Source organism: Melanotaenia boesemani, chromosome 13, assembly GCF_017639745.1.
Source record: "Melanotaenia boesemani isolate fMelBoe1 chromosome 13, fMelBoe1.pri, whole genome shotgun sequence".
NCBI classification, from domain to species: domain Eukaryota; kingdom Metazoa; phylum Chordata; class Actinopteri; order Atheriniformes; family Melanotaeniidae; genus Melanotaenia; species Melanotaenia boesemani.
The window spans coordinates 7767735-7795425 of NC_055694.1; the positions used below are offsets into that span (position 1 = coordinate 7767735).

General features: G+C 38.3%; 3 protein-coding genes and 1 long non-coding RNA gene across 6 annotated transcripts in view; 2 read left to right on the forward strand and 2 right to left on the reverse strand.

Annotated features, from left to right (window-relative positions):
* Window positions 1–13279, reverse strand: LOC121652041 (sodium-coupled neutral amino acid transporter 3-like). 2 transcript variants are annotated; one of them, XM_042004573.1, is made up of 17 exons: window positions 13091–13279; window positions 11544–11659; window positions 9349–9453; window positions 9130–9214; window positions 8909–9024; window positions 7944–8017; window positions 7774–7866; window positions 7571–7652; window positions 7374–7456; window positions 7154–7212; window positions 6956–7066; window positions 6805–6884; window positions 6605–6705; window positions 6339–6463; window positions 2690–2834; window positions 2449–2552; window positions 1–1323 (listed from the first exon to the last, which is right to left on the reverse strand). In XM_042004573.1, the coding sequence occupies exons 3-17, from the start codon at window positions 9387–9389 to the stop codon at window positions 1219–1221; spliced, it is 1404 nt and encodes a 467-aa protein (XP_041860507.1). In that variant the 5' UTR covers window positions 9390–9453; window positions 11544–11659; window positions 13091–13279; the 3' UTR covers window positions 1–1218. The 2 variants fall into 2 exon arrangements, with proteins under 2 accessions (XP_041860507.1, XP_041860508.1); XM_042004574.1 differs by lacking the exon at window positions 11544–11659.
* The window catches only part of LOC121652042, a 27356-nt gene continuing 8229 nt past the window's right edge, over window positions 8565–27691 (forward strand). The window contains exons 1-2 of the long non-coding RNA XR_006012553.1: window positions 8565–8575; window positions 14881–14888. This is a non-coding gene — a long non-coding RNA (uncharacterized LOC121652042). The remainder of the gene's footprint in view (window positions 8576–14880; window positions 14889–27691) is intronic.
* apex2 (APEX nuclease (apurinic/apyrimidinic endonuclease) 2) lies at window positions 14049–17265 on the reverse strand. Its single transcript, XM_042004572.1, has 6 exons — window positions 17079–17265; window positions 16892–16975; window positions 16486–16666; window positions 16201–16344; window positions 15815–15884; window positions 14049–15285 (listed from the first exon to the last, which is right to left on the reverse strand). Exons 1-6 carry the CDS (start codon window positions 17191–17193, stop codon window positions 14176–14178), a joined length of 1704 nt encoding a protein of 567 aa, XP_041860506.1. The 5' UTR covers window positions 17194–17265; the 3' UTR covers window positions 14049–14175.
* Window positions 17497–27691, forward strand: part of zgc:162200 (uncharacterized protein LOC558638 homolog) — an 18424-nt gene continuing 8229 nt past the window's right edge. The window contains exons 1-7 of one of the 2 annotated variants that reach the window (XM_042004569.1): window positions 17497–17706; window positions 18777–19106; window positions 21183–21395; window positions 21581–21733; window positions 23364–23867; window positions 24847–25716; window positions 26824–27003. In XM_042004569.1, coding sequence (XP_041860503.1) covers window positions 18855–19106; window positions 21183–21395; window positions 21581–21733; window positions 23364–23867; window positions 24847–25716; window positions 26824–27003 — 2172 coding nt within the window. In that variant the 5' untranslated portion in view covers window positions 17497–17706; window positions 18777–18854. Of the gene's footprint in view, window positions 17707–18118; window positions 18225–18776; window positions 19107–21182; window positions 21396–21580; window positions 21734–23363; window positions 23868–24846; window positions 25717–26823; window positions 27004–27691 lie in introns of those variants that run through there. The other variant, XM_042004570.1, reaches the window with a different exon arrangement.

A 27691-nucleotide genomic window follows, 5' to 3' on the forward strand; every position in this document is an offset into this window, starting at 1 on the left:
TACAACAAAAGTAACATTTTATTGACAGATAAAATTCAAATTAATTTAAAAATGTACAGACTGAATAACAAAGAACTGAGATATTTTCTTAAAATTTGGTAGGCAAAAACAAAGAAAGGAAGTTGCATTGATGTGACTTTATGGATGGATTATTCTTCAACATGCTGAATATTTTCTGGATCTGCACAAACAGCATCTGTAATACCGGATGTTTTAAATTCTCGATTTATCTGGCTTTGCCGAACATGATAAAACAACATTTTGTTATATTCTCTCTTAATGTAAACAACAAAATATACTCTTTGATTTGCATCTAGGCTAATATAAAAACTTTGTTTTTCCTGTGCAAACCACCTCTCTGTGCCCACTCACATGATTGTCAGTAACTGTCTGTAACCTTCATGAACAGCAGCAAAAACACCCAAGTAATTGCATTTTTGGGCACCTCAGACTCAGCTTTGAAGATGAACACTTTTACATTAAATCATATTAAGTTACAGAAAAGATTAAAAAGAAATAAAAATCTGAATAACTGAATTCCATTAAAATGACAATTGTATTTTGATCAAACAAAAAAGGTTTGTGTGGAGCTGAAGATCAACCCTTTCCTTATTATATTTAGCTGAGCCAATAAAGTTTAGGAAAATGTGACCAACACTTCAGTGACATTCTTACATGAACAATGAAACTGCAACAGAACTCACAAACTGACATGTCTGTTTTGTTTGATTAGAAAAAAACAAACAAACAAACAAAAAAAAAATTGCCTTACAAAACAACCAAATGCATGTCTGGTAGAATCTGGGAAGTAGATTGGAGGGATGTTGGCAGTGACTGAGCTATTCCACGGGAACTGTACACATCCTTACTCAAAAATAGGATTTCCATTTTAGTCATGCTGTTGCCATTCATCCTTTTTCTGACATTCTACACATGACCACTAACAGCATCTTTACGCTGAGCTGCAGGAGGTTCATTCATTCGGTGATCTCTCCACCATTGCAGGACTTCTTATCTGCCCCATCACCTGTCAAAACATTTTCCTTGTTTCGATGTGTGCGAAGGTTCTTCACATTTATCCTTTGTCTCAGGTCACCAAACCTTTTTGTTTGGGTTTGGACGAGAACTCAGCAGATTGGGGTAATTTAATTAAAGGGAGAGATTTGGTTAACATCTTGTTTGTAATACCACTGTTCAGTCACTGCATCTAGTGCCCTGCTAGTGTCCACCTCCACTTCGAACCTCTCCAGTGGCCCAGTCAGTGATAATAAATGATAAACTCATTATCATAAAGACGAATCCCAAAGCAGCAAAGCATGTGGCCTGCAAGAGCAAAATGAGAAAGTATTGTATCATCTCTACATGAAATACACAGAAATTTACATGACCAAATACATACAGTATCTCACAAAAGTGAGTACACCCTTCCCATTTTAAACCTGTGGAAATTACATTTGTATATAACTTATAGTCAGTCTACAACTTGTACAGTAGTGTAGATTTTTTGTTCTCTAAAAATTACTCATCACACAGTTATTTTTATACAATAGTTGGCAACACAAGTGTGTACACCTCACAGTGAACTGTCCACATTATGCCCAGTGTCTCAAAATTTTGTGTAGACACCAATGTTATCAGGCACAGCCTTCATCCTCATGGACATGGAGTTCTCCAGAGCTGCAGACCCAGTTATCTTCCTACTCCTCACCAGAGTGTCACCACACATACCGCACATCATGTGAGCTAAACAAGTAAAAATCAGTCTAGGCAGACTACAGGACATGATTATCGTCATTCATGCTCGTGGACTAGGGGTCTTCAGCAAACTGTTTGGAGCCTTTCTTTTGATCCAGCTTCAGAAGAGGCATCCTTCTGGGATGAGCATATAGCGTATAGTCGGATCACTGACAGACTCACTTCCTGCTTCTTCAACCTCTGCAGCAATTTTTAAAGTCAACTTCTGGATATGACGCAGAGCATGAGGACTCAGCTTCTTTAGTTGACCCTGAAGAGGCCAGTTCTGTGTGGAACCTGCCTTGAAAAACTGCTGTATGAATTTTACCACCGTGCTGTAGATCAGTTGCAGGATGTTTACCAATAAACTAGGCCACCTTTGTGGAAAGCCACACTTCTATTTCTTAAATCTACAGAGAGAGGTGTCATATCAGACATCCAGTGGTCAGTATGAGGGAATACCCAAGGCACCAAATTTAACAGATCTAATCATAAAAAACATGTTTGTGTGGTCCAGGCAAGCAGGTAAAAATATTAACATGATAAATAAACAGGTGGCTCGGCATATTTAAACAACATGTACAGGTATCACCAGTTATCCAAGTTTAATTTCCACAGGATTATCCTTTGAGAAGATATGATAAAATGTTGCTGAAATGTGAATGGTGTAATCATCTTTGTGAGATGCTGTATGTAATATCTTTAGGACTGTACCTGAATCTTAGGTCTTGACTTCCAAGGCTCCTGGTCTTCAGGAACAATTCGGATGTAGAAGATTCCAGGAAGGATAAAAATGAGACTGGGGGCAGATGTGGCTCCTGTGCAAGACAGCAGAGACAAAAGAAGTGAGTTTATCTAAGGTTGTATGTCAATACACAGTTTAGAGATGATATCTTGAAGTGCACGCTGCAGAATCAGCAGTGAGGCCCAGGACATTCTTAAAGTGTAAACGTACCAATAAGGCCAAAGATGTCACGGATGGAGGGCACAAATATAACAAGCAGATTGACCAAGAAGATGAGACAAAGTGCAATGGCAAAGTGTTTGGCCCAACTGAAAGGTTTGTCAGGGAACAGAATCTGAAGCAAGGCTCTGCGAATCTGCACATATATGGGAAACAAGAAAAAACAAGAAATGTCATGTGAACAAAAAAAGATAACAGGCATTAAGCATGATTAGCAAAACTTGTTTTATTACTTAGCTCCATGCCAGCTAGTTGTTATTTTAGAAGGTGTTTGATGTTGCTACTTGGTTTGAGATGTGCTGTGTAAGACCTTAAGAACTAAAGAGTTATATGCCATAAAGATATATTTAAAGGCAGCTTTCCCCTTTCTGAATAATTTTGCAAAATAAGTAAAAGGGTTCAAAATCAAGCTTAGCTTAGCTTAACAACGGGGAACAGGTTTAGCCCCTTTGATCCTGTGTTTTTATTGCACTTGCATAATAGTGCAATTTAGTTAGTGCTTTTTTACTTTTATGAAACAAAGATATTTCAGTGAGTAAAATGGGCATGTAGATGGGTTTCTTAACCTTTGGAAACACCTAGAATGCCTGTTGCTCTCTTGACTCTCTTGAGTCAAGCTAAGCTAAGCAAAGCTAATTGTTTCCATGCTTCAGGTTCACTTAAACATGTGTGGAGACAAGCATAATAACCTTCCCATCTAACTTTCTGCAAGAATGTTTGATTAACTTGCGGGAAAATTTTTAAATATTAAAATTTAGTCTGCAACATGTTAATGCCTGTGTATGGAATCAAACACAGACTGATACTTCCATAAAGTTGTCCACCCCAAACATCACTGTAAACACAAACAACTATTTTAAAAATAATATAGTCATGTTCACTATAACACAACACATGCGGTGCAATTTATAAACGTAAAACAATGTTATTCATTTATTTTTTTATAATTTTTTTTATTGTTGAAGGATTATGAACCCCATATTCCTCAAAGTGGTTTAGCCCACTTGGCGTTTTCCAACGGTCGGGGCTACAGGTGTTGTGCCAAGGCAGGTATCCCCGCCAGAAATTGTATCCCCTGACGCGGGAGCGCGCACTCGTTGTGTCACAGACTGAGTAATTGTGCCTGCCAGAATTGGTATCCCCTGTCTAACTTTTGTAAATAAAGGCCAAGCTTCCTCACGTTTACTGCAGATATTAGGTATGATCTAAAGTGTCAATAGTTAAAATCACCTGGTGAATAAATATGCAATATCCTAATAAGGTGGGGGATACCGATTTTGGCAGGCTGAGTAATGGTGCCTGCCAGAATTTGTATCCCCTGTCTAACTTTTGTAATTGCAAACATAAATTCCTCATGTTTGCTGCATTAATCAGGCTTTATATAAGGAATATAAAGATGCAAACACGTACACGTAGGATATAGGTGCTACTGGCTGGGGACACAGATCCTAGCGGACTGCGGAAAAGACGGATTAATCTTCAACAGATTTTACAGTGTTGGAAAATCACGTGACACATGTAAATAAATTCAACACAAATTGTTTTCCAAATACAAAGTGGTGTTAATAGAACCTGGATTTTATTTTTTCAGCAGTAAAAACATACAACAAATTGCCCTTTTATGTTTTATAAAAAGAAAACATAGAAGATAAATTAATAACAAAAGAACCAAGACCCTATCTATATATATGCTGAATAAAAATGTGAAACTACACATTTATTGAATGTTATGGATTGGAAAAAAGTTCTGATTTCATTGTCAACCCTGGATGCAGAATAAAACCCCCAAAGTTTGAGCTTTAAATAGAAAAGAAATGGCAGACTGTCCTTTCATTAAGATGCAGGCCACTTCCTGGTACCTTATATGTACAATTAATGGAAGGGCTTTTCAATATTAGCCAAACATTGTACAGTGGGATGTTGGGAAGGCTTTAGGTTACAAGCCTATTGTTTTAGTGCTTTATGTGGGTGTTGACAAGTCTTTAAAATGAATATTGCGACGCGAAACGTAAAAAACAAAATCAAAAACAAAAAAATATATCGCGCTAAAAGCTAAGAAAAACTCAGCGGAACCTCGCTGCCAGAACAACGACCCTCACAATAACTTAAGCAACAAGCACGCTGTTCATTTTAAGTTTACATGGTGAAATCCAGCACAATGAAGAAACTAACGCGCACTCCCGCGGAAGGATATACAATTTCTGGCGGGGATAACTGTCTTGGTACGACACCGGCAGCTTCTAAAGTCTAACAACATGAGGTAACTACAAAAATGTGTAAAAACCAGTAAGTCATTTAGCACACCACAAACACGAAGTTGTAACATGAAAAGTGACATTATCTTGCTTTATCCATATCAGCTTATTTTTGTATTTTAATTGAGACGCGGGTAAACCTACAGATAGCTATGTGCCAGTGGCACGTTGCGGTACCGTAATGTACAGTATACCAGCGCAAAGCTGCGCTTCTCAGCTTTTAGAATCTGTTTGAATTACGTCGATAGCGTAAAAGGTCAAAGAGTTACGGTATTTCAACGAACAAAACATTGCTAGAGAGACATCCATATTTAGAAATGTACATTAGTATTTTTAAATTGAGTTTAATGCCATATTTTTTATTATTATTTTGTAGGCTAGGATTTATCACCATGACTTAGATGTTCAAACTAACAAATATCTCATTTCTATTAGAGTCAATGATTGTTCAGGTTTTGCGCTTCAAAACACAAAGTCAGTAGAAAGAGCCCAGAAAAATCAAGGCATTGTGATCAAGATGTCTATAAGAAAGGAATTAAATTCTTATGAAAATGTTTCATAATGGTTTCATTTGGCAAAGTCAAGTCAACTGAGCACAGTAACCTACTTTAGTTTTTCACAGATGGACAGATAACATAGCATGCTGTAGATAAATTTAAATGGATGGTCAAAACATTTTATTTATAGACATATCGTTAAAAGTTATCAGTGAAACGTATAAGGACTGTGCATTTTTAAGTTGCCATGTTTTGTCGCATAGATTTTCACCCTTGCTCAGACTAAACACATAAATGAAACAGAGAATGTGCACACAGTCGGATGGTTTCAGTACCTTTACGTATAACTATTTTTTTTCTCTGAAATGTACAGACATTCGCTGGACAGTTTTGTTGTGTTTTGTTGTAAAGAGACTTATATATATATATATATATATATTTCCTTACTAATGTGTGGCCTGTCCAACGTTTCAAACATTTTATAATATGAGGAACAACCTTATTAGAAACAGTCAAAGTTCCATTTTTTGTCAAATACCACTGTGGCCTCACTTGTGTTACTTTTCATGATGCCAAATTTAGTGTTACTCACACTGTATTTTATCTTTTAATTATTTGTATTTGTGTAAGAAGAAGCTGACTTTAGAGAAGTTTGTCATTGCATTTGTTAGGTTTCACTTAAATGGTTTTACAGTAAAAAAAAAAAAGAAAAAAGAAAAATTAGATATATTTCTGCAGCATCAGTATTTTAGTAGTTTGTATGGCTTCAACAATCTGTTAGAGCCCAAAGTCATGTACATCTTTAATAATCAACTGATTACTGATAGAGCTGTTGATTCATATATATATATATATATATATATATATTTTTTTTTTAGGCCTTCTTACCGGGAAAAGAACCACAGGGACTGTGAGAGTGACAGCTACCAGCACAGCCAGACGCACACAGAGAACCAGGACATCCAGGGGGTCCACTAGGCTGTAGGTGTGTAACAGCTCTGACTCCACAGCAGCTACACACAGGGAAGCCCAACGTTGTTAACATATTTAACACCGTAAAATTCATATGGGTGTTGGGAACGAGTGGGTAATTTATTTAAAGGCTAATAAAATCAGAACAAAGTGACCACTGAATCAAACAAAGAGCATCTTACTGTAAAAGGTGAGGTAACCGAAAAGTGCTGTCAGCAGGTACATGATAAACATGGCCAGGATGGAGATGTTGGCAACAGTCTGCATGCGCTTCTTGGTGGCTCTGGGTCACATCAATGCAATTAAAAACAAAAAGAATAATAATAATTTAGTAAAGAGTGTTTTTGTCAAGTATAAGACAGATTATGACTCTTTGACTTACTGTCGTAGCTCAGTGTAGATTGGTAGCACCTCTGGATGGCAGACAAAAGCAAAAGCCAGGATTGGGATGGTGTATGCTGTCTATGAACAAAAAAAGCATTAAAGGGCAGTAAAGTAACATGTAGTAACAATTAATTTATTTATCTACTGACCTGAGAATTGATGGTAAATAGTTTAGCCTCACAGTCTTGATGAGTATGGTTTGTATTATTATGCAGTTGGTCTTGGAGTGGACATAGAATGTTGAATTTCTTATATATAACCTGCAGAGACACATCCAGAGTTTAATCAAAGGTAAATATTGAATGAAAGAGCTGCTGCTCATATTGTGTTTACTTTTTCTGACTCACTGAAATAAGGAAAAACACCATGCAGGAAAGGGAGAAACCACTTGTATAGCCAAGGTAACCTGGATTTCAAGAAGAAAAACATGTTATTCATGAGCACAGTGTCATTTCAGGGCCAGACATTGAAATAAACACAACAAAAAATGGCTAGTGGAGACATGATGTACATGGGAGAGTATGAGGATTTATTAAAAGAAAAATGTTAACAGAATGACAAACATACCAAGCTGTTTCATGAGTGCTAGAGGAAGAATGATGCAACCACTAACAATGATGATCAAGTAGTTTCCATTTAAGAACCACTCTCTATGAGACAGTCACACAAACAAATTAAAAGAAAAATATATCAGTATATCACCAAACAAAAAAACGGATGGTGCTGTTGTGTGAATTTATACAGAAAATCCCATCAATACTCACCCTGTGTTTTCAGATTTACCAAGGAAAGCTTGAATAACCAGTGGCAGCTCAGACTTTACGATGAAGAGATAGCTTGACATCGCTAAAAAAAAAAAATGAAAAGATAAGCTTATCCCATGCCATTTATTTGATAGCATAATATTCTCTTATTAAGTTATTTGATAGATAAATAAATCAAATGGAAGCAAACATCATGACAATACCTCCAATGTTGTGTACTGTTATGACAGAAGCAGCAAGAATTTTTCCTGGATGGCCAAAAGCCCGATTCCCAAGCTGCTCATATGCCCGGATGCCTAAAAAACAATAAAAATTCTGCAATAAATGTATGTAAATAAATGATGAGTACACATGTGATAAACATGTGCCTTACCGACAACTCCAGCACTTTTTAGCAGCAGGTGAATGGAATATGCAGACAGAATGGCAATGGACACTAACAGGATTCTGAAACAAACAAAAAGGAGAACTGTTGTGGAAACTGCAATCATTCATCAAAACTATGTAACAGGGAATTTCTTAAGAAAGTATTTCTATATTTCTTGTCGTTATTGTCATGATTGTCTTTCCCACGCACATAAGAGGCCTTGAGAAAGTGGCTCTGCAGCCACCCCACACCTCCCTTTCTGCATAGCAAGTCTGATCCAACCAGGCGTGTCTTGGATCTCATCACAGGGGTCTATATTTAACCACTCAAATCTGATTTAGAGGAGCTGCGCGTGCATGAGCTCTAGTGTACATTCTGACAGATCAGGGTTCGGACAGTAGCAGCCGTGTGTAGCTGTACGTCTAACACGCACTGTTTGTGTGTCACCTGCAGCTTAAACTGGTACACAGATAGAAACACTGCCACCACAAAAACAGCTTAAATACACACATGATACATTCTTACATAGGCTTACTTCTGGCTTTAAAAAGACCCTCTTTTGGTTTATAAATCAGCCTCCACTAACTTAAAGAGAAACCTAATTCTGATTGTTGTACTGACCTAGTTAACCTTAAGTTGTGACAATATTTATTTACAATGTTTAATAAAAAAAAAAAAAAAGGGGGGGGGGTACAAAAACCTACAGGGCATAAAGTAATTGAACCATATACCATAGTACTTATGCTTTACTATACCTTATGTATCTTGCCTACTTTCATATGACAAACAGCCCTATTCTAATTGTATAGCTTCTGGGAGCAAAAGACTGAGAGCAAAATAAACAAAACACTGCTGTGCAGTTTGCATTAGACCTGTGATGTGAGTAAATACGTTCGCCTACAAACACTCGCTGACGGGAAACCAAATGGTTTGCCATAATTGGAATTATTGTGCTTGGCTCGCATACTCACAGGAAAAGGATGATTCCGGTGTTGGACATCGCAAACGCCAATCCCAGAATTCCACTGCCCATAATGGCATTGCTGAGGTTAAAGATGGACATGCCGAATGAAGTCTTTCCCTCAAACTGGAAGAAGACAACAGATGATGTTGTTTATAAACATAGTTTTTACGGTTTTTTTTTTTTTTTATTGGACTTCAGCAAATATCAAAGAAAAAAAGAGACACTCACATCTGTGAAGTGGACTTCTTTCTTTGCACCAGTTTTATGTGGAAGAAACTCTTCATGCTCTGCCAAAGCATCAACCCCATCAAACCTATAAAGAGAGAATGATCAGTAAAGGAGAATAAACCTTAAATGAAAGTTTTTTTAATTAATTTAACTTAAACTTTGTCAACACTGTTGAAACTGATGCACTGAAATGTCTTTATTGCTCCTGTTGAGTCTTACCCATCATCTCTGCTGTGTCCATTCATCTTCTGAAGTTCCATTGTGGTTGCAGGGGTTGATCTACCTTTTCTAGATGGAAAAACACCTCTTCGAGCCTTGAAATGTCTGAAATGAGGGACAACGGATGTCTCATTTACAATACATTCACCAAAATCTTCAACAAAATTAAGTGAGGGATAATACCCGATGAAATGTCCATTATCATGTCCTGCTTATACCATGGTCATTTACGAAAGAAATAAATATTAAATAAATTATTAATGCGTTAATGTTTTTCTTTTTACCGGTAAAATCGTAAGTTTTTCACAAGAAGCAGCTGAGTGGATGCGCTATCACAGATATAATCTGGCGTGTTTCCAGCCTGGTGTCTGAGTTTCTGTTGCCATGGTTACCAACTACCGTTTAGTCAGCGCAATAATTTACACAATAAGGCTATTTGGCCAGAACTTCTTTCATAGGTGTCCATTATCACTTTTTAATGGACACCCTACAGCCAATCAGAATCGAGTATTCACCCAGACCATGGTATAACAAATGTTAAGGCACAGAGAAGGTGTGACCAGAGCTGGGATGGTTTTTATATTTTACAAACACATTGATCTTGACAACTTTCCTTATTTATTTATTTTGGAAAAGCAATAAACTGACTATATATTAAACCTCAGCTAGTTTTATTTTATGTCATGTCTGTGTGGATCATTTTTCTTTGATCCATCTTAACTTGTTAAGATTGACACAATATCTTAGAATGAGTCTTCCAGGAAGCTGATGGGTAATGTGTTTATGTTATAAGGTGCTGGCTGTGGTTTAAGAATAACAGTGTCAGACTTGGGAAGATGTTTAAATCCCTTCAACTGCTTAAAGATAAACTTGTTATTTGTACCCAACATGGGGCCACAGCCTTCCAGAAACCCAGAGTAATGTGATGCAAACATTAATAGCCTCCTGGCTGTAAAAGGGCAGAATAATTTATTAAGTTCGCTGACATTTTTCCCATTTACCAAAGTCAACAAGATTCTTATTTATTTATCTATTTTTAGCTCTCCTCTTTTCTCATTAATACAAAAAAATTTCGGATCACTATTCTGGGCCATGACATAAAGCTCCTCTACAAGTGACACTTTAACTTGGGGTCAAATTAAAGATTGTGTGACCGGAAAAGCTTAAGGTAACAAATGTTGTCCAAAGACTTATCTTTCTTTAATCTGCTGCAGGGCCACACAAAGCTGGCATGGACACACTTGAGGAATGAGTGTAGCTTTGTGCTCCAGCCACATGGGTCATGGGATACTTCCCTTATCTGAGGGTCAAGCTGCCCTCAGGATTTTCACATCTGACCTCTAAGGACTCTGTTGCACTAGAATTTGCCATTCCTTAAGAGTTTCACACAAAACTGGAATACTCAGTAGGCCCACAGACATACAATAATCCATACGACTTGGCACACATAGAGTGGGCAACAGGGATAAACAAAGGGCTCCTGTGTAAATGGGGCTATTTAGTCTAAATACAGAGTAGACCTTTCCCGACATACTGGCCTCAGGCCAAGTTTGGTTAGAGTAACTTTCTTTAGCTGCATACCCGACAACTTTCCCATGGCATACAACCAACAAATACAACCAACAAAGCACGGACTTAATGTCAGGAGTCATTTATAATCAAAGTTTTTCCAAAAAGAATAATTTTTCATGGAGTTCCTCTACTCAAACTGTATACGGCTCATGTGATCTACAACCAAAGTTCCCATTTCTAAGAATGGATGAGTTTAGAAACAAGATAAACCTGAATGGAATGAAACTGGTTTCTTGTTAGATATTTCATTGCCCATGAGGACAACTCTTGTACAATAGAAGAGAAAGGAATAGTACAATAAAAGAAAAAAAAGTAGTTCTGCTCTGTCCATCAGTTTATACATCCAAGCTGTCCCTACATAAACCCTCTCAAGCATTCAGCGTGTCACCAAAACATACTTGAATAACACATTAAATACCCAGCATCGCAATCTTTTAAGTGAACACAGCATTTGAAGTAAAACAGAGTAAATAATACTGTTCCTTACTATCCGGCAGTGCTCGCCACATGGCTTTTGTCTGACGCAAGACCAACACACTATTGACAGATAGCCCTTCCCTTCCCTTCCTTTCCATCTATGAGAAAGACTCGTCTAAAAGACACACAATTTATCATCAACTTACCCTGATGGTTAAGAAGGAAGCCAAATTACTTTTACGAAGAATGACAATAAATCCTTGAATTTTCAGACCCTGCCAGTGTTTGTATAGTCTTGTTCTTGGGAGTCTCTCCAAAGCTCCTTGGTAAAGAAGAGAGGAGAGAGTGAGAGGGATTAGAGACTGGGAGGGAGAGCAAGCAGGAAATGGGAACACCCATAGTTAACCCTTTGTTAAAGCAGCCACAGGTAGACTTGCTGTTGGGATTTTCTCACCAGGTATCTGCACTGAAATTATGCAAACACTAGTACCTATACAGAGGTAATGAACTTCCTGTAGTGTTCAAAGACAGTCTGTACTTCCTTCTTCAGATAATCCCAGAAGCCCATAAATGAAAAAGGGCTCCAGGTTTTCATATAAAAGAATAAAGATGTCAGTATGGAGTATGCAAGCAGAAAGGAGGGGAGAAGTGTATGTCGTCTGAGGTGGGCAGTTTACATCCTGCTGGTAGTCATGGTGATGGTAATTAGATTAGGAGATAAGTGCTTTTTCAGGATTGCTCACACGTGATTGTGCTTAAAGAGTTGTGTGTGGTTAATTCAAAATAAACAATAAGAACTGAATAACAGCACAGATAAGTCATACAGGAATGTTCTCATTTATAAGATTTATTCAATGACAGAAGACAATTCCTTATTTTTACATTAGATATAAAGACATGAAACTTCAATAAAAGTAATTAAAATATTTTGTGTGTGTTGCTGACTAGTATGAAAACCAAAAGTAAAAATGTTTAGAGTTAATATGACCCTTGCTTGAGACACAACATTTCAGTTGGCTGATAAAGTTCAGCTCAGCTGAGATATTAGCGTTGCCAGCACACCCAAAGAGACACCCATTATTTCTTTATCTTCCTCTGACACAAATCCTTTCGTGGAAAATGCATCTTTCAGTTGAAGATTATATCTAGTGCTAGCGCGCACAGTTGACCAAGTTTTTTTTACCCTCTTAAATGATATATTTTTATGTATAATTTATTAAATTATATATATTTATGAGGCCAATTATCCCAAGGAAAATTAAACAAAGTACCACATTTTCAATCTTTCTCTTTTTTGTGAACATGTTAAAAAGAAGTTTTGTACAGAGGTTAGTTTTACATGTTCATATAAAAAGACTTTCTGTGTGACCCTGATTCAGAAAAATCACAGAAACCATCATATAAGATTGTACATTTGTGTAATATATTTTTGTTCACCAAAAGATAGTTTGTTGTTGAAAAAAGAGGCACCCTACAGTTTTTTAAACAAATTAAGCCTGCCACCATTTTCAATCTCTTTAAGTCACTTCTTTGTGATGAGAATACTGCCAACATGTCAGCCTAAATGCACAATGAAGCAGAAGAAAATAAAAAGGTTGTTTAAATGAGTATTTCTGTCAATACTGCTTAACCTTTTTATATATGTATGTTCTTTTTTCCTCATTCCTTTCATTTACAGAAATTAAATTTAACCTGTCACAGACGGTGCTGAAGCACATGTGGAGTGACGTGGAGGTCTTCTGCTGGAACTCACCTATTTAAAAGCCGTCAGTCAGATGATGTCTTCTGTACAGCCAGGAAAACGATACTTTAAAACTTCACCTCTGAAATATTTCTTTGTTAATCATGAAAAAGTTACACAGTATCTACTATTGTTAAGGAAAGAGAGAAAAGATGGAGGAAGGAGGGAAGTAGGTGCCCGCGTAAAGGTTTCCTGCTTAGTTAGTCACTCCCCTTTTTTTCTTTTTTTTCAACTGAAGGAGCCACGTGTGGACATTTTACTTTGCTGTTAAATGCCATCATCCAGTTCTATATCTTTGGCAGCTATCAGCAATCATCTATTTTTTGTTTTGTTTTAAACCACAAGTGCCTTTTAGAAACCTGAACCTACCTTTCTATACTAAACTAGGCCAAATGCTGAGAATTTATATATATACATACATACATATACATATATATATATATATGTACACATACACATATATATATATATACATACATACATATGTATATATATATATATACATATGTATATATATATATATATATATACATATACATATACATACATATATGTATATACACACACGCACACACAGTGTGTTTCAACTGTCGCACTCAGCATGCTGGCCTAAATGTTTAGTGTGGCTACACAGTTGATTATGTCAATAAAATGTGCTACTGTGGAAAATTACTTTTGATTTCTTCTCTGAGCTCAAGTTTTGTGACGTCAACTCACCAACACTACCACCTTGTGGTTTAAAGACAAAATGAGGTTCATGCTCCTTATAGTCAGGGAATGAGAACAGGATAGCAACCAAATGTTTTTTTTATTTTTTTTTTTTATTACTGATCAACTTAGCAGTGACTTGCTCGTTAGACTGATTAAGAAATAATTCTGTACAATGACAGAAAAGAGATAAAAATGTGTCCAAAGCAGCCAAACATGAATTAAATAGAGACGCAGGAACAAACAAGACCAAATTCAGAAATAGAAACCTACTGTCTTTTATTATTTAGTTAAGAAAAAACAAATCCAAAAAAGAGAAATCTGTGTAGATCAGACAAAACACATGTTAGATGCACAAAAATAACTTGTGGTTAGTACAGTGAAACTGATCATTTTCCCTTTTCAACCCACGCAAAAAAATTACAGCGAGCGTCAGGGTTGGAGGAATGTCCCTGAGGACGGGAACACACAAAGAACTGTTTGCCCATGTTTGGCCCCTCTTTTTTTACAGTACGAAGCACACAGGGTTCCCTGTGCACCTTACAGCTGGGGGCTGGAGGTGGACCACGAAGCACTGACTTCCAAAACCCCAATGACGCCCCTTTCTTAAAATCCAAGTGTTCCACAACAGGCTGAGAGGCTGAAGGTTTTGTTTTGGATGATTTGTCTGTTTCCACAGTGGTGCTGCTGGAGCATAGCTCAGATGAACCATCAAAAACAAGCTCACTATTTTCAGTTGCAGCACCTGTGACTGAGCATGAGTCACCAGCTGTGGGTGTTGCTTGAGTGTTATGTGATGAAACAACTTCATCCTTACCAAGTGTTTTTTTGCACTGCTCAACATTTGGGAGTTTGGGTTTGAAGAAGGAAAGGAGGTTGCCTTGAGGCTTTAAGGAGTCATTTACAGTCTTGGTCTTTTTCCCCTTTGGGGCAGCAAAGTCTGATGTTGATAAACGCTTTTTACCAGAGATGCTATCAACCCCAAATGGGTTTAAATTCTCTCGTCTTTCCTCCTCTTCTTGAGATCCAGGTAAGCTCAATTTGTGCTCAGGCTTAATTGATTTTTGGTCCACCTTAACAAGGAAGCGTGAGAGTTTTTGCTGTTTGCCAGCAAACTCTGGCAGGTAGCGTGTACAGAGAGGAGGAGGCTTGGGGCTGGGAAGGAGGGAGCAGCTCAGTTCCCCCCATACAGGACAGTGGTCTGATCCCTCCACCTCAGGCATGATGTCTGCTCCTACAAACTGCTCCTTGGCAAGCTGGCAATCTGCAAATATGTAGTCAATGCGTGTGCCGTAGTTTGTCTGCCGTGCTCCAGTAAGAGTGGACCAGCACGTGAAGGCGTTTGTACGAGTTGGGTGGAAATAGCGAAAGGTATCCACAAATTTTCCAGTGTTGGTAGAATCTGTTACCTCCGATTCTTTATCAGGTTCCTCCTCTGGTGTAATGTTGTGCAAAAAGCTGTTCAGCCATTGCCTCCCAGGGTTTTCATCAAAACCATCCTGAATGGTGGTAGAGAAAGCAGTTTTATTGCTGGAACATGCATGCAGGAACACACAGCATGTCAATTTATCTTCCTTTACATTAAAGGAATATTTTTACATTTGGATAAACATACTTATGTGTTTTCTTAATAAAAATGAAACCAGTGTTTAATCATTTCACTTCATATGAAGCTAGAACAAGTACTTTTCACCTCTGCCCAAGTATGGATTATACAATAATTCATTAACACAATTTAATATGCTAATTAGTCAGTGCAATGAGGTCTATTACAAATACATAACAGTGTAGGATGTCTTTGCAAAGCAGACAATGTGGTAGTCTATTTGCTAATCTCAATCTACTCGCCCTACCAATAACAACTTGCTTGATAAAAAAGACAAATAGCAAATACCTCCTTTCATCTCAGTGTTTTGAGCTAACAAGCATATTTAAAGCGTAACAATATTAGCTTAAACCTCTAATGAACAAGTTCGTCAATGATAAAAGAACTACAGTTGTATGACCTTGTATGAGCCTTTTACTTACAATATCATTGGGATCGCAGTGGTCTATCGGCCGATGAGATGTATTTACGTCTCCTAAAACAATAACATGGCTGGAAAACAGAACAGAAAAGACAATAAACTCAACCTACACCATATAAAGCAGGAAAAAAAAACCTTAGTGTGCACATAGGTGATTAAAAAATTCTATAGTTATCACAGTACAGGCAAATCTAAGAAAGTTTGTTACTTTAACACTCTACAAATGCATAAATGATTATCAATTTTCCCAAAGTCTACATGTGTGTGTGTATTTGCTAATTAAAAGTGTTTAACAACCACAAACTGTCAAAATGTTACCTTTCTATAAACTAGAATACTTGTTAAACTGTTGTGGTAAAGGCAGGATACACCTGTGCCTAAACTCACCTCCCATCTTTCAGTATCGCATGAGCCCGACGCTGAAGCAGCTTGTAGAATTGAAGTTTGAACTGCTTCCGCTCTGGTTTTTCAGGGTCAGCCCGTGGACAGTATATGTTTATTACAGTAATGGTTAGCTCTTTGCCCTGACACCTGTGAAGGCAAAACAAAGTCAGTAAGCAGTGCAGTCATCTCAAAAAATAAATACACCAAAATGTCCCATATAGTTAAAAAACAAACAAAAAAACTTAATGCGGTAAACATGAGATGCAAAAAAACATTGTTTGTTTTTACATGGTTTTATGCTGTGTGATAACAGCTCGCCCCTCATTGTCCAAAAGCTGCAGCTCCTCAGCTGAAAAGTCAGCGTGGTCCACGTAGGATCCAACAGCACTTTCATGGTTGGTCAACAGACCTGTGAGACCCTCTTCAGCAGCAAAGGGAGTGGCATTGTCCTTACAGTAAGTAGCAACCCCTGTGCATAACAGGAATAGGATGTGAATAAATTTGCAGAGTGCAGCTGAGCAGATAGACTGTAGTGGACACAGGGTTGATGGTCATATATAACAATAATCAGATAAATACTGGCTGTCTTATTAAAGATGATTGTTCCTTGGTCGGGTTTAGTCAGTACATAGTATAGGGTAATGGAAGAAAAGGGTAAAGAGTTTTAGAAAGTAATTATAACAATGTAATGAACCTGAATAGCCGCTGCGTCCACGACTGTAGCTGAAATAGGAGTTGTAACCGTCAACGATAGCTGTCCTTTCATCAAGCAGGTCTCCTGATTAAGATAAAACAGGTTTAAATTTTTGTTTCATAACAGTTCTGACTACAGCACATTGACAGCTCCCGCGCTTTCCAAGCTCCTGTTGAGAAACACTTACTTGTCACTTTCGTCTCCTGAACACAGACGATATCTGCGTCTAGGGAATCAAGAGCCTTTTTTATACCGCATTTGAATGTCCTAATGCCGTTTATGTTCCATGTAACGACCTTCATTGTGCCTGAAAACTAACAGGAGGCAAAACAGCATGCTAATGTACACAGGCGGAAGTAAACCGGAAGTTAAGAAAACCACAAGCGGAAGTGAGTTTGTAAAAAACAACAACAAAACCAAATAATAGTAAAATAAATTAGAAAAAAAATATCAGTAAAAAAATATATGTGTTTATATATATATATTATTTTTGAAAAGGCAGACGATATACTTACTTTAATATAGACAATAATTGAGAAAAGACAGTTCTTAGAGTGGGTGTATTGCCCCGTTGTTAAGCTAGAGGGAGTAATTGTACCTTCACCTTCTCGGCGCGCATTTGACACTCGACCCTGCCAAGAAATGAGAGACGCAGGTGGGAGGAAGGGAAGGGAAACGGCTGTTCGCTAACCTGGTCTGGTACCATTGGTTACTAACGTGATTAGAAGACCGTTGTCGTTGACAGTTTCTGGGGAGGTGCACAGTTAGTATTTGGTGGCAACCGCCGAGCTCTATCTTTGAGTTGAAACAACCGGGTGAGTACGTAGTTTGGCTAATGATGGCTGACTGTCCAGCTAATTAGCTTGTCTGATAGGATTTAATTGAAGGTAGGATGAGCGTCTACCTCCGTGGTGTCTATTCAGATAAGATTATGCAACTATGTATGATTATAAAACCATGAGACTAGACAGGTAAAAATACGTTCTTGGTAGTGGGTTAGCATTGTGGTCTGAATTTCTGTGTGCATGAACGTTAAGCTAGCTAGTGATGCTAACAGTTTGATCGTGTCTTGTTTCCTGCTCGGTGTCGTTTTTATTTCGTATCCATGTCAGAGTAGTTCTCATCTTCTAGATAACAGCTTATTTTAGACACAGGGCAGAATTAAGGTATAAAATATTAACAGGTATTATGATAAACTGTTTCGTGAGCTGGGGGAAGCAGATGCTTTCGGGATGACGAATCATCGTTTGGCACCGGACAACCGGCAGCTGGTGTTTCCATCTTCGGTCAAACAACAGGACACGAAGAAATGGGGGAGAATCGGCCCCACCCTGTCAGTACTCTTACTCGAAGTAACGTAAATCCATGTTGTATTACCGACTTGGTTATGCAAGACAGACTTGCTGTCGTGCAGCTTACATTAGTAACTCTGAGGATCAAAGTGTGGCCCATGCGACTAGGTTGAGCATCACTTTGTGATGTGGCAGCCTGTTTCCAACAGTTGTTGGGATCCAAGGAATAATTCTCAATGAGCTTTAAGTACCGTGGCATACCTTACAACAGGAGGCCACGTGCTAATTGTATGCTCAAAATGTTTCTTTTACCAGGTAGTGAGCAGAGTTCACATTGCAGGATGGTGTTCACATAATTGCATACTGCAACAATTAGATTATTTTTAAGTTTAGATTGGTTAGGACACTATTTGGCCTTTTGAGCTTATAGTGTTTTCCAATTCAACCAATCCCATTGTTAATCTTTATAGTTTGCTCAATTAGTGCTACTTTATTATTTATACAAAACCTCTTTGCTCTGGCCATAGTTCTAAATAGTTTATGCAATCACCTTCTCTAATATAATGATCTTCTCTGTGTTTTGCCTTTTGTAGTGTGGCTTAATGATGGTGGAGGAGTGAAGTAGACCTGTTACCTATACAGCTGACAGGCAAGTGGAAGGCTAGGCAAAGATGCTGGAGGCTGACCCGGATCCAGCAGGTGCAGCGATGGAGGGAGAAGGAGAAGCCGACATGGGTAATGGAGACTTAAAAGCTGAGGTGATGAGGCTGACTCTGGAGCTCCAAGAGGCCACAGAGGAAAAGCTACAAGCAGCCCGCTATGGCCTGGTGGTGTTAGAAGAAAGTTCTGCCCTCAAGATGAAACATAAACAACTGGAGGAGGAGCATGAAACCCTGAAATTGGAGCTACAGCAGCTCAGAGAGGTAGAAACATATACTGTGTAACTTTCTTTTTTTTTTTTTTTTTTGTGGGGGCTTGAATAGTAATCTTCCTCAAGATCTTCCAAGTGTAATATTGCAGTAGCCTAGCCCTTCTTGATGACCTTTGTTTTTCCACTGCACATTTATTATTAAATAAGCTATTAAATAAAAGAAGCACCTCCTGAAGTAAAATTTGACATTGTAGTTTCCAATTTGGTGTAGTTGTCACTTTGGGTATTGTCATTTGATCGAGCATGTGTAGAGGATTTACAGGCTGTGCTGTGGCGCTGATTTATCCTTGACAAAAGAGGAAATGAAGTCAACAATGTGGCTTCAAAATATATTTGTAAACACATTACTTTGTTATTATGAAATATAATCACAATGATGTAATATGACAGTAGAATCTTATACTTTCATGTCATTACAGTGTATTAAAATATACTGCTGTTAATATCATACAGTATGATGGAACAGCCTCCCCTCTCATGCTTTTTATTTACATCTACAGTTAAGGAGCTGCCCTGTGATGTATTTCATTGTCCCATAAAGATTCCACTCTTTATAAGACTACACTCTTTATATCTACTGCTGAACTATGATAGAAATTTGACTGCACATCCGTTCTTTGCATTACGGTCATTCTGAATTCTTGCCTCTACAATAATATATGTGTGTGTGTATATATACATATATATATATATATATATATATATATTTATTTATTTATTTTTTTGAGTTGGGGGCTACTGCTTAACTGCCAGTATTGAAGCTTGTTATCACAAGTATTTCTTTTCCTAGAATATCATTTAAATTTTGAGGCATTAACATTAGATTATTGTTTATGTGCAGATTAATCTGTTTTTTTTTTTTCAACTTGGAGTATTTTCTTTCTTAAGGTGGTTTTGATAGTGAACAGTAGAGCTTTAAGGATTGAATGAGGTTAGCCCAGATAGTCTAGATTAAAAGATTACACCACTATGTCAAATCTTAGATTATCAGGTAATCCATGCCTTTCACTTATGAAGTTATTATATTTAGTTTGATTTAATTTTATATAAATGAACATTGTGAACCATAATTCGCTACTCCTTCATTGTGTTCTTTGCTATTTTGAAGTAAAAAAAAATCTTTGCAGAAATCCATTTAAAGATTGTTTTTCTAATTATTTTCTAATAACTATTTCTCATAAACATGTAATTTTAGTCATGTTTGCGTAGACTTGGTGCCAAAGGACTGTTTTATGGGGGATTAACATTTTCCCCTGATGTAAACTTTGTCAAGGATGCACCAGATGGGGCTTGAAGTATTGCTGGAAAATGCCTTTTAAAACTTCTTTATGTAAGAAGGTAATCTCATCATGCAGACAGATATTTGGTTTTGCATTTGTTTCAACTGCCTGTTTGAGATTGAAAAGAAAACATACATATATATTTAAAATCCTGCCTACAGGCAGTTATAGAGATTTAGTATAAAATGTATGAGAACAACGGAAGGTTTATGATGTTTCATAACTACATATCAAGCAAAGCTCCTTATGTCTGAAGGGGCATATTGGTACAAAATTTCAGTCTTTTTTGATAATCTGCTTAAACCTCAGTCACCCATCTAGCCTCTGGCAGGATTTAATCAAATCAGAGTGAGCTTGTGTTGTAAATTAGCATCATTATATAACTATTACATGTTGCCCATTTGAGCATGTTTGAAAGCTATTTAATCAGCAAGTCAGTGATGCAAAATGTGTCATGGTTTCTGAATTTGGCAAGCTGTGGAAAAATGGGTTTTGGTGTTAGATGTTATATTTTAGGCCTGTATTATCATGCTGGAACGACATACGGTTTATGAAATGGGGTGGAAGCAGCTGTTAAAACCTAAGTTCATTCAGCCACATCAGCCATTTCCTTAAAAAAAAAAAAATCAGGTTTCAGGTGATGTTTGTCAATGAAGTTCTGTTTCCTCCACTTCCTTAAATATGTTTACATTTCGTCTTGTAAACATTTTTTTTCACTGTGGCATCCTGTTACCTATCACATTCTGCACGTGCAGTTTTTCCTTAATTCATTTAGTTTGTATTTAAAGGCTTTTGCAGATTCTGTGAGCAGCCAGAAGCGAGCAGCTGCTGATGGAGAGTGCCGGGAGGAGAGCCTGCTGCAGGAGACTGCCACTAAAGAGGCTGCCATGGTAACACGCATGGAGGAAGTTCAGGCAGAGCTCAAACAAACACGTCTTGCTCTAAGCAACTCCCACGCAGAGATCGATAGACTGGGCGTACTCTCCACCCAGCTAAAGAAGGTACGACGTACACATGTAAACTGATATGACACTGTTATCAGTCCCCATCTCCATGTGATGCAGCTTATTAGATTAATTCTTAATTAATATTTCAGCTGGAGCATTATTTCTAAAATAAGTGTCTTGATAATTTTATATTTAAAGTTTTGTTTTATGCTTATGTTATTGTGGGTGACATTCAACAGGAGTGTGAGTGTCTGGAGGCAGAGAAGGGCCATATGAGGGATGAAATGAAGGAATACAAAGTACGGGAGCTTCGACAGTTGCAGGACAACAGTGAGCTGGAAGAAGAGAACATATCTTTGCAAAAGCAAGTGTCAGTGCTCAAGGAAAACCAGGTTAGTTGTCACCTGGCTGTATTAAATATGTAACAGTGGTAACACCTTGGCTGTAATTTTTTTATGTTGATATCCACCATGAATAGAATTTATCGTACAAGTGGCAAAATCTGTAAATGCAAACATTGTCGCGACTTGGCAGGGTTTTCCTGTGTAAGTTACTAACGATAATTATGGGTTCATACACTGTGTTTTGGTCAAACATATGTACATAAGTAATTGTTAAAACTCTGTGGTTTGTCCATTGTTACAATTCTGTTGAGTTCCTTGTTTAAGAAAACCTTTACTCTTTATCACGTTTTCTTTTTTTTTTTGTTAGTTTTTTTTATTTTAAGATATCATCACAACTAAAATGCAAATTGGCCTCTCTGTAACAGTGAAGTTACTTGAGAATACAGTAATTTGTTCCACAAATATCCACTTATTCTATCTGTCAGTGAATTTCCTTCCAGTTCTGCCTACCCATAGGGCTAGTATATCAAAGCCAAAGAAACTCTTAGGTACCAACGAATGCAGAGAGCAAGGTGAGGAAAAAAATGTATAAATGCAAGCAGCACTATGGCAACTTACTAAGTACCTTAGTGTTTAGTCCTTAAGAAACTTGCTAGGGATTCCAGAAATTCCATGCATATAATTCGAATACAAAAAGTACCAGATTACTTAGAATGCTTATGAAATATGCAGACATATAATGTTTTTGATATTTTAGCTGAGCATACTCAGCCAAAACTACATCTCTATGTCCTCAAAATTTTTTTCTTGCCTGAAACACAATATTCAGTATTATTATAAAGATTATTGTGTCTCATTTTTATATATGTTAGTGTTATATACTTCAAGATTAATGTAAGGCATTCCAACTTCCTTTATTTTGTCTCTCCCCTAGTGTTATGTGTTGTTTGGTAGTGGCACTTGCTTGTTCATATTCAATGAAAACATACCTAAAACTCACCTCTCCCGCTGCTGCAGTGACATTAATCTGTTAAAAAAAAAAAGAATAAGGCATTTCACATGATCCATTTACTGTGTGGAAACAAGCCATTATTTGAAGATCTGAAGTGTTTACACAACTGTGATTGTCTGGCTGGGTCTAAATGTAACTGAGGTCTGTTGACGTGCACGTGACCTGTGACAGGACTTTTGATTAAACTAGAAACCATCTTGCGATGGCAACACACCAGCTATTACACCCGTCAACATGTTGTTATTCGCATAGGTTGATGGTTGACGTAGCCTTAATTTCTATCACATTCCTGTAAAGTTGTGTAAATTTAAGAACATTTGTAATGTTACGTGTCAACACAATCTGTCTACAAACAACTCGAGCAACTTTGTGGTAGTTTCAGCTAATACACATCGCCAGGGCAATGTTTATTCTGATGACACATACATCCAGATTTATATTCATCTACCATTAGAGGCAAGCGTAATTATTTTATACTTATTTTGTGACATTTGAACTTGTGGGGTGACTATTTGAAACATCTGACCAAAGACCATCATTCAGCAGGTAAAACCTGTTGGCTATATCTGCATATCTGGGTCAGACTTTACATCCTTAGTGTTTCATGAAAGAACATAAAAACCTGTCAAAAACAGTTCTTTGCTTGTTCTTTTATTTATGTTTCAGGTTGAGTTTGAAACAGTAAAGCTCGAGGTAACTCAAAAAAATGAGGAGCAGGAGGAGCTGCGAGCACAGCTGGAGGAGGCTGCAAGACTGAGGGAGATCGCAGAGAGGCAACTGGATGAGGCCCTTGAAGCCCTGAATGAGGAGAGGGAGCAGAAGAACAGTCTGCGGCGAGAGCTCTCTGCCTTGACCCTTAACCCCTTCGATTCTGTGGGGAACCTGGAGCTCCACTTGGAGCAGCTGGATGACAGTCAGGAGGAGGGCCAGGGTGGAGAGGGTGAGGGACAGAATCAGGATGGCGATCATAATAATGGTCCTGGATCTGCTCCCAGTTCTGCTCACCCTCCTCACTCGGATGGCTCCAAAAGCAACGGCCTCATCCATCGCTACTCCACTCCACGTAACAGTGACGTTTTCCTGCGTGCTCCGGCCTCTGGGCTGGTGTCAGACCTGCTGAGTGAGCTGCACTTTTCAGACAGTCAGAAATTAAAGCAGCAACTCCTACAGGTAGGCAAGAGAACAAGTCTGTCATGCTAAATGTGAGGTGTGGAGAATGATGTCAACAAAAGAAAATGTTATATTTGCCTCTTAGCTTGTATGGTCCTTTAAAGGTTACAGCAGTCTATCTAGTACTTTTCATACAGGGTGTTCTGACTGAAGGTGGGACAACTGAAGGTTTCATGTCTATCATGTGACTAATGTTCATGCAGTGATATTTCATAAAGGGAAGACAACAAGCTGTAAGAAAGTGGATTAGTTGATTAAGTTTATGGATTGCATTACAGTAAAATTCTGTTGCAGTGAGTCCGTTAATTTGAGCTTGCTGTCAATTAGCATTTAGCAATAATTGCAGAAAATAATCCCATCATGACAGTGACATATATTAAAGACAAACACTCATGTATTCTTCATGCTTCAGATTTGCAGCACTGCGCTTTTATTTAGGTGGAAGCATCTGATTTATACGGGGTAAACTTAAGTACTGTCCCCCCTTGTTGCCTCAAGTGAGGAGGTTATTATACAATGAAGGCTGTGTGACTAAGCTGTTAACTGGGAAGCCTGCCACTTCCTGCTCTAAACCACATCCTCTTTGTCTTGGTGAAGAAGTTGTATTAATACCTTTTCACTAAACAAGTTAGTCAGCCCCTGATTTAATGTCGCTACGACATTCACAAACAGTACTTTGGAAAATTAAGAATGGCTTATCTGTCATTCGTTTTTGTCTGAACAAAATATATTATTTATGATACATTTGAGTTGTGGGTTGGGCTTGGAAGCTCCTGCCTAACAGATGTTTGGACTGTGAACTGAATGAGGTTACATAAAAAATGCATCATAAGCAAAGGCAGTGAGTAGAGAAATATGTGTCACAGACGGTCATGAGTTTCCCTTTCATTTATTGGAATGAATCAACAATTTATTTGTCTGATTTGGGACTAAAATGATGATCATAGATATTTCAAGTTTTGTTTGTGTGCATTTTCAGGCAGAACGAGAGAAATCCAGTCTGGCCAGCAAGGTGGAGGAACTACAGATGCAGTTGGTAATGTCCAAACAGGCTCTCAGTCAGCAAGAAGATAAAGTTGGCTCTCTCATGCAACAGCTTGAGACTGTGCAAAATAGTCGGCATCAAAACCAAGAAGCAGAAGATGGGGGAGATAACAGAGGGGGGGCTGGAGATGAAGGCAATTGCGTCTTTGACTATGAGGTAGACAGCAAGAGCAAGGAAGTGCTGGAGGCTCGAATGCGAGTAGCTAGTGAAGAGCTTCTGAAGCTGCGTGATGAGCTGTCCCAGGCAGGAATTCGTTACAACACACTGGAGCAAAGATACAAGCAGGAGAAGGATCGTTGGAGGGCAGAGGCTCAGGAGCTGGCTGACAAGATCCGTCAGTGTATCAAGTCCAGCAAGCAAGATCAAGAGCGCATCACTGAGCTGGAGCAGGAGATCGGAGCAACACGGAGAGTGGCAACGGATTCTGAAGGGCACTTGAACGTTGCACAGGAAGAGCTACTGGCCTTCTCTGAAGAGCTGTCCAACCTTTACCACCACATCTGCGTGTGCAACAACCTGACGCCCAAACGGGTCACCCTGGATTATTACCGAGATGGCGCCAGGGCAAGCAGTGCACGGAGAGCACACCACGTGTATCCCCAACACACTGCCCAGAAGAAGCCTCGAGCCAACGAGATGTTCATCTCCAAAGCTGCAGCGTTGCAGTTTATGGGCGAGGTGGACAGTGCAGGAACCAGTGGAGAGTCACCCACTTGCCCCGGGTCACCCACCCTCGATTTCAGGGACCCTTCCAACGTTCGCAACTTGGTAGCGGTCATCCGTTGCCAGATCAAACACCTCCGGGTAAGAGGGTTTTTCTTAAAGTGTCAGAAATGCGGTTACAGATTTATCCTAAAAAGTGGGAGTGTCCAAACTTTTGACTCATACTCTACATTAGAGTGATACTCCAATAATACTTAGTACAACAATGTTCTTCTCCCTCACCAAGTTTTTGCTGATCTTAACGTCTGCTTAGACTGCTGATATTCTTGAGTAACTCCCTTGTCTGCACAAATCCAGCGCGTGCTGTGGGCTGTGCTGACACGTGCATTGGTGTTGGTTTTGAATGGATTGGATTATCAGGGGTCAAAGTTGAGCGGTGACTTCCACAACGCACCATCCTCTGAGCCAACATCGTCTGAAACAGTAGGAAATGTGGTTTTAAGTAGTGAAATGCTCATTATGGTGCAGAAATAATTACTTTATTATTACTATATTATTCCCAAATTTCCCTGAGGGCTCTCCGAAGGGATTAATAAAGTATTTCTATTCTATTCTATTCTATTCTAAATGGATAAATTATACTGTTAACAAGAAATTTAAATAGATTTTGAACATTTTTAAAGACTGAACTTTGGCAGATTTTCTCAGTGATGCGCCCCCTAACAACTGTTAATTTGGCATTCATCTTGCATCCTACTTGTACCCAGAGCTCTTTCCAGCTGTAGAAATCATTCTGATGACTTGATAACTGTTGTTTAATCCCCTACTTTGTATATGAGAAAACATGTCCTCTTGCATTTCTTTTTTTTTCTATGGGCAATTTGAATGCACAGTCTGTTGATATCCACTGGCTAGTAAGTGTGTGATGTGGTTCATAAAGCTAAACTTAACTGCAATGTCATGTGGCGTCCAGATATAAAAGTTGTAAAGTATGGCTTCTCAGCTTTGACATACAGAATATCAAAGTTTAGTTTTTATAGTTTGGTGTCCTGTATATTAAAGTTTTATTTCAGTGTTGTCCCATGAAAAGATAGAATGAAATATTTGCAAAAATGCGAGGGGTGTACACTCTTCTGTAAGATACTGTATATATTAAAGCATTGTTATGGCACTGTGAACAACTTTTCCAAGCCTTCAGAAATTTGAGTTAAATCTCATGTTTATCCAAACTGCCTTTTGCACACTCAGGTGGCTGTGGACCTCTGTCGTCAGAGGGGTGCAATGCCTTACTCTGGGCTTAGCAGCAGCGGAGAGTCCGAGCGGGATGCTGAAAGCCTGTTAGAGGAAGTTCTGAAACTGAAGTCTCTTCTCAGCACCAAGAGAGAGCAGATCGCTACCCTGAGAACTGTCCTCAAGGCCAACAAACAGGTAAGGCCACATCAAGTAGTAAGTATACTGAAATACTTCCACTTCATCTTGCAGGGAGTTCTTTGGAGTAGATTGGCTTCTTCACAGCTTGTTGCATCCACTTATGTTCAACCTGCAGTAAAGTGATGAAACTGAGGTTTGACTTTTAAATAAACAGACCACACTTATGCAAGTCAAACCTGTATTAGTCTTATTTAATCGCTGCACTCACTTGAAGTTGCCTGCCCTGACAAGGACATGCCAACACTATTTTCTTCCATAGCTCTCTACATCACACCATCCTCACTTTGTGTGCTACTTGATTTATGGAATTTTTTTATCTTTTTTTTTTTTTTTTTTGGAAAATGTCCTCTCGTATAGATCGCTTGTCCCATCCTGTTATAAACTGTAAAGCATTTTACAAAAACCATACATCATATTAGTAAAGAGTTTATTAGCATATTTGGTTTATTCTCATCCAACCTGACTGTCAAGGCCTTTCCTTAAATATAATCCTCCCACATGCAAATCCCATGTTTAATCTCTTTTGCAGCTTGGAAATGCAGTTAAAACAACTACCTTAAGAAGAGAGTCCTTGGTAGTGAGAAATTATAATTAAATTACCACCTCTCTGCTTTTTATATTGTTGAAAATGGGTCAAGCCGTTTAAATCACAGTTGCCCCAATTAAGTTGTTCGTTTAATGCATT

Excerpts from the sequence above, each read along its gene's own strand:
- apex2 (XM_042004572.1), bottom strand. The coding sequence starts at position 17,193 with ATGAAGGTCGTTACATGGAACATAAACGGCATTAGGACATTCAAATGC. Across the intron at positions 16,976-17,078 it reads TCAGGAGACGAAAGTGACAA|GAGACCTGCTTGATGAAAGG; the intron begins GTAAGTGTTTCT and ends TATCTTAATCAG. Across the intron at positions 15,286-15,814 it reads ACTGCGATCCCAATGATATT|GATGGTTTTGATGAAAACCC; the intron begins GTAAGTAAAAGG and ends ACCACCATTCAG.
- LOC121652041 (XM_042004574.1), bottom strand. The coding sequence starts at position 9,389 with ATGGAACTTCAGAAGATGAATGGACACAGCAGAGATGATGG. Across the intron at positions 6,464-6,604 it reads CGGTTACCTCACCTTTTACA|CTGCTGTGGAGTCAGAGCTG; the intron begins GTAAGATGCTCT and ends CCCTGTGTGTAG. Across the intron at positions 2,835-6,338 it reads TCCCTGTGGTTCTTTTCCCG|ATTCGCAGAGCCTTGCTTCA; the intron begins GTAAGAAGGCCT and ends ATATATGTGCAG.